Source organism: Macrobrachium nipponense, chromosome 16, assembly GCF_015104395.2.
Source record: "Macrobrachium nipponense isolate FS-2020 chromosome 16, ASM1510439v2, whole genome shotgun sequence".
Taxonomy (NCBI): Eukaryota; Metazoa; Arthropoda; class Malacostraca; order Decapoda; family Palaemonidae; genus Macrobrachium; species Macrobrachium nipponense.
The window spans coordinates 7,643,461-7,649,460 of NC_087209.1; the positions used below are offsets into that span (position 1 = coordinate 7,643,461).

A 6,000-nucleotide genomic window follows, 5' to 3' on the forward strand; every position below is an offset into this window, starting at 1 on the left:
ATTAAGCGTCCTCATGTGGTACCGAACTGGAATCTAGACGTAGTTCTACAATTCCTTGGTTCGTCTAGATTCGAACCTCCTGGCTTAGCCTCTTTCAAGGACCTGACGAAGAAGGCTCTCTTCCTTTTGGCCCTAGCTACAGCTAAGAGGGTGAGTGAGCTCCAAGCTATTGAGGGCAATGTCGGGTTTAAGGAAGATTCTATGGTGTGTTCGTTTCTTCCAGGTTTTCTTGCAAAGAATGAAAACCCATCACGCCCTTGGCCCAGAAGCTTTGAAGTTCGTACTTTATCTTTTCTGGTAGGGGAAGAGCCTTAAAGAACTCTTTGCCCTATGAGAATTATGAAGTATTTCCTTAAGAGGAAGGAACAACATAAGGCTAATCAAGATGTGCTTTGGTGCTCCGTGAAGGACCCCACTCTGCCCATGTCGAAGAATGCTCTTTCCTTCTTTCTGAGAAGCCTTATTACAGAGGCACATGTTGCATGTAAGGAAGAGCATTTTAGACTACTGAAAGTGAAAGCTCACGGGGTGAGAGCCATTGCAACTTCGCTTGCATTCAGGAAAAATATGTCTGTGCGGAACTTGATAGAGGCGACTTTTTGGAGATGCCAATCGGTTTTCGCAAACCACTACCTACGCGATGTAAAAATCGGCGGATTCGGTGCTGGGGCAGGGAGCTGAAACTTATCCTGTGTAAATTTTTTATATGTTACCCTATATTTTATATTTGTGTTTTTTGGTTGTCTGAAAGAGGTTGCAGGAGACACCTCTTTTTGTCGTAATATTAACCCTTTGTATTTTGGTTAGGTGGTCTGGTGGGTTTTGGCTCCTTGCAGAGGTAGTGGTAAGGATCTGTTATATAAGCGGACAAGGTCCCTTTAACAGGACCCGACTTGGATTCTACCACAATAGGGGATCACATATCCCAGTGGTAGATCCGAGAGTCTTTCAGCATCAGGTCACGTCCTAGCTGTAGCTCTCCAGGCAATGCAGGCTCAGAGACAGTATCTATGAAGTCTTCATCCTGAAAAGGTGAGAACCAAGGTTTTTATATCCTACAACATTAGTTGTTTCCCGTCTTACCTGTATTATTTAGCTGTCTCTTACCCTCCACCAAGGGTGCCAATCAGCTAAGTATATATCTGTCAGGGAAGTTCATGTACAAAAATGATATTGTTAAACTACAATAAAGTTTTGTACATACTTACCTGGCAGATATATACGATTAATGGCCCACCCAGCCTCCCCTCAGGAGACAGGTGGAAGAGAAAAATCTGACAAGCAAGGGGGATTGGTTCGTACATCCGCCACCCAGCAGTGGGTAAGGTAGACCACCTGACCTACCTGTCGCGTGTGCCGCGAGATTTGAAATTCTGTCGGGAACGTCGGAGACTATAGCTAAGTATATATCTGCCAGGTAAGTATGTACAAAACATTATTGTAGTTTAACAATATCATTTTTACTCTTCTACTTTGTATATATACAAGCAGTCCCCGGGTTACGATGGGGGTTCTGTTCTTGAGACACGTTGTAAGCCGAAAATCGTCCTAAGTCGGAACATCATCAAAAAGATATGATTTTACTTAGGTATTATGGGAATGTTAAAGATTGGAAAAATTTTCTGTAATTAAAGGCCACATACCTTATCATTATCTTTCAAAGCCCTATCTTCATCGATAACATTAAGCCTTAATGTTAATTATGCTTGTTTGTAGGGAGCTAATGGTAAAATGAGCGGTTGTTTTTGGAGTGCCTTGTTAATAAAGTTGCTCCCTGCCGTTGACACCAGTTGCATTGTTTTCTGACTTACTTTCCATAATCTTGTAGCATAGTGCAAGTAACTTGACAAAAAATGTTTGGCTCTCTTTCTGTATGATAGTTCAGGCAGTCCCAGGTTACAACGGGTTCGGCTTATGACATTCAGAGGTTAAGGCACTTTTCAATTATATTCATCAGAAATTATTTCCACGGTTACGACGCATGTTCCAGGGTTACGATGCCTACAACTCTGATCTGGCAAAAGAAATATGACACCAAAAATGCAAAATAATCAATATTTAAAGTTTTTTTTGATGGAAAATGCAATAAGAATGCAGTTTACATAGTTTTGAATGCACCCAAAGCATTAAAAGTAAGATTTTCTTAGGAATTTTGATGATGTTCCGGCTTACAACAATTTTCGGGTTACAACGCGTCTCAAGAATGGAACCCCCGTCGTAATCCGGGGACTGCCTGTATAGAGTTTCAGATAAAACTAAAACTGAAAACTTGTAACTAAAATCAGTGAGTTTAACTTTGGATATCTGATTTCAGGGATGGTACTGCTTTGGCCACTGCTTCGGATGATGGCACATGCAGGGTCTTCAATCTTACGGACAGTTAAAAATTGTTAATGTAAAAAAGTAAATATAAACAAGTTATTTTGTTCTTAAATTTGCATTTTTCTTAACATCATTGGAAGGATATTTTATTGCTCTTGATAGGTACATATATTAGATTCTTTAACACTTGGAATGATTGATTTGTGTAAGCTGTCATATAGGAAACTTTAAAGCAGCCTACAAAAACATTCCAGTATAAAATAAGGAGTGTGCGGTGAAAGAACTCATCTGCAGAAGATGCTTAAAAAATGAAATCAAAGCAAATACTGGATTTTATACCAACGAGATGGATTTGTGAAAGGAAACTCCTGTGATTAATATAAGAAAACCTTTTAATATTTTTGTATAATGTGACTGCAGTTTTGGTGTTTGTAGATTTGTACTACAGACATTTGGTCATGAGATGTCTTTCTCCTTTAGTAGTTTTAGCTTCCTGCTTTCATGTTTCATATAACTGTAGGGGGTTACTGTCTAGCACTGTAGATGGCACTACAAAATGCACCATTTGTACATCCTCAGCTGCATTATTTTAATGTTCCTGAACCATTTTTCACCTTCAGATGAGTCTTACAAAAGCTTACAAGCATGACTTGGTCTTGTTTTATTGTATGCTAGAAAATATATTCCATACAGTTGGCAAACTATGGGTATTCTTGAAAGTTGTTTAATGTGCCTTGTTAGGTGTTCATGTATTGGTAGCAGTGTTCATGACCCATGAAGGCTCTTGGTGGAAATGATTGTTCATAATTCTCAACCTATCATTACAGGGCACTGTAGTCATTTCCCTTCTTGCATCATGTAGCAACATGTTAATGTTTACATATTATTCCACATTCTTTTCTTGAAAGAGGTTTACAGCTCTTCTGTATCCATTACGTATTTGCTTTGAACATTGCTCAGTGACTGTTTATTCTTTATAGAATACTTCATGAGGAATTTGTTCTGTTTTTGGTGAATTCAACTCGTACCATTTTCTTTCCTCTGCTGTGTTGCTCGAGGTTGGAGTGAAGAACAACAATACCTGGAATTGAAGTGTAAAGTTGGTAGCATTTGTATTCCAAAGTGTTTCATCATCATGTTCATTTATATTATGCATTTACCTTTTTGTTATTTTCCACTAAAAGATGGCAAATCGAATGGTTTGTAGACAAAAACCGAAACTTAAGCAGAGAAACTTAAGCAGATTGAAGGTTGTGGAACCTACTTTTCTTTACGGAAAGGAAGTACAGATGTAGCTGGCATACTAAGTTTAAGAAGTTAAAATTGAGAGAAAAGGGTAACTGAGATGATAATTGAAACAATACAACAAAAATGTAAAAAATTAAATTGTAGGTGAAGAAGTGAACCACATCTAAACTTATTCGCATACAATGAAACAGTTTAGAGGATAGCCTGGTAAAAAGTGTGTAAATCAGAAGTCTTGGGAGGAAAGATTTGAAGTAGAGGGAGAAGAAGGTGTGGAGGAACTGTTGGAATGTTAAGACCTTAATATCCAGGAAGTGCAAGAGTGCTTGTAAGTGATGTAGCATGTGTAGGAGAATAGTGAAGCAAGTACTCTCACTTCTGTTTGAATGTATGTTGTTGCAGACACTGTGGAAGATTTCTATTTAGTTGGTTAATCTTTGATTCTATTAGTATGATGACTATGGCAAAGATTTTTTTCATTTGCTCAGGGCTTTTTGATATGTCCGTTTTATGAGATATAATGGGGAACTTGAGATTTAAATGCAGAAACAAAAGGTAAATGGATAATCCTTGTTTGTTAAAGATAAACCAGGATTTATTTTCAAATCAAAATGCTCTCCTGGTATTTCACCGAGATTTGTAGGTCTGACTCAGTTTAATTTTTCTTAAGCAATTCTGAATACAGTATTAAAAAACTGGACATATCAAGGGCAGAGGCCCACTAGTACTATCTGAACTTTGTGGTCCTTCTCATATGCATATTTAGAAACATTTTGTAGGAGAGTCTGCGTTAAAGTAATTCAAGAAGTCTATAGAGGCATGGATATTCTGAGAGTTTTTTGCATGAGGTAGCCATTAAAGAACAATGGAAACGAAAGTTTTGAAAACTAACAGAATACAGTATGTAAGTCTATATATTACTGTGAATATTTTAACCTGTGTTTTCAGATACATTTTGTTTCCTTTAAAATAATTAGTACTGAGTAATGATGCTTATGAATGGGTTTGGTCACTAAGGATTACGACTCATCTTCTTAATTGTCGTAGGTTCTGCTATTTCCAAGTTCATGACAATGTAATCGTACCTGGGCTAAAGCATGGGAAAGCTTGTGTTTTGTCTTCACTGTTACTTTCAAAGTATATTGAGAAAGTGGTTTGCTAAGTTGAAATCTGAAGCTCTTCTCAAATACAGGATCAGTAGTTTTGTCCAGAACCTCTGTGGATTCCTTAAAATCAGATTCGTCTTGGGAATGGAGAACTAATTTTACATAAGGCTGTGGTGTCCTGCCCTTTCTCTTCGGTAGGTTTCTGAAAAAGTTAGAACTTATCATAGTTATGACTATATTTACATTGATTCCTATACGTAGTCTTTTAGTGATGCCTTTAGATACTTAAAAAAAGTATCCTGTTGCAAAATAGACACTGATTAGATAAGTCACACAGCATTCATTGATAAATTACGTAGGTTTTATAGTTTTGGAATTAACTGAATTTTATAATAAACCTGCTGATAAACCTTCTGACTGTGAAAAATTGAAAATATGAGAGGTTCAGACCATAGATGAACAAACCTGTTTTGTGATTGGTTATTACTTGACTTCATACTTAGTAAAACTGATGTTAGCAAGTTAACTATAGTTGAAGATTTGAGAGTAAACTGCATAAGTTGATTATGACCACATTGTGAAAAGTATAGAGGAGTAAGATTGCTGGAACATGATAGAAAGCATTAAAAAGTACGTAGAGAAGAAATTGTGAGAAATTGTTAACATCAGGAAATCTTGTTTGGATTTGTGCTGCTAGGGGAACCAATGGCAGAGGCTCTCTGTAGAGACAAAACTACAGAAGCTTTGAAAATTATACTAAGACGAAACATTAAATGGCCCTCAGAAAGATGAAAAGTCTAGAAAGGACTCATTAAAAAAGTAAAACCAGGGGGAAGTATGTAAGAAGTCTTTGATGTACTGGAACCTGTCACAATCAACACCAAGTTTTTTTTATATCATAGTAATAGAAATGATACAAAGAATTTTTAAAAGGGAATCTCTTGGGAGTGATTGGGTTTTGATAACCTGATGTCAACAGCAGAACCAGAAGTGTCTAAAATGATTACCACTATAAAGTAATTTAGAGTATCAGTCACATTTATTCTAACAGGGCTCTTTCAAAGGATTACTTGAATGAAAAGTGAATACTGGGACAAAACAGTGTTAAAGAAATTAGACACCAGGGTGGGAAGAGACCAAAAGGAAAGAATGAGGAAGAAGGAAATGCAGGTGATTCCTCGGGGAGCTGCAGAGAAGCTTCAGTAGCATTTACAATGTGCCACATTCATTCATTCTTCAAGGAATCACTTACCTTATTTTATGAATGCTGACAAGAAGAGAGCGAGGACTTTGGAATTTTGTTGTAAGTTCTATAGTTCCATAGGGT

At 37.1% G+C, this 6,000-nt stretch overlaps 1 protein-coding gene and 1 pseudogene across 2 annotated transcripts in view; one reads left to right on the forward strand and one right to left on the reverse strand.

The window, feature by feature from the left end:
- Nucleotides 1–2,434, forward strand: part of LOC135195563 (angio-associated migratory cell protein-like) — a 29,744-nt pseudogene extending 27,310 nt beyond the window's left edge.
- Nucleotides 2,435–2,696: 262 nt separating this feature from the next.
- LOC135195562 (uncharacterized) overlaps nucleotides 2,697–6,000 on the reverse strand; it is a 31,725-nt gene continuing 28,421 nt past the window's right edge. Inside the window, exons 10-12 of one of the 2 annotated variants that reach the window (XM_064221842.1) lie at nucleotides 5,926–5,999; nucleotides 4,653–4,875; nucleotides 2,697–3,403 (exon numbers count right to left, since the gene is read on the reverse strand). In XM_064221842.1, the coding sequence (XP_064077912.1) occupies nucleotides 3,290–3,403; nucleotides 4,653–4,875; nucleotides 5,926–5,999 (411 nt within the window). In that variant the 3' untranslated portion in view covers nucleotides 2,697–3,289. The remainder of the gene's footprint in view (nucleotides 3,404–4,652; nucleotides 4,876–5,925; nucleotide 6,000) is intronic. The other variant, XM_064221840.1, reaches the window with a different exon arrangement.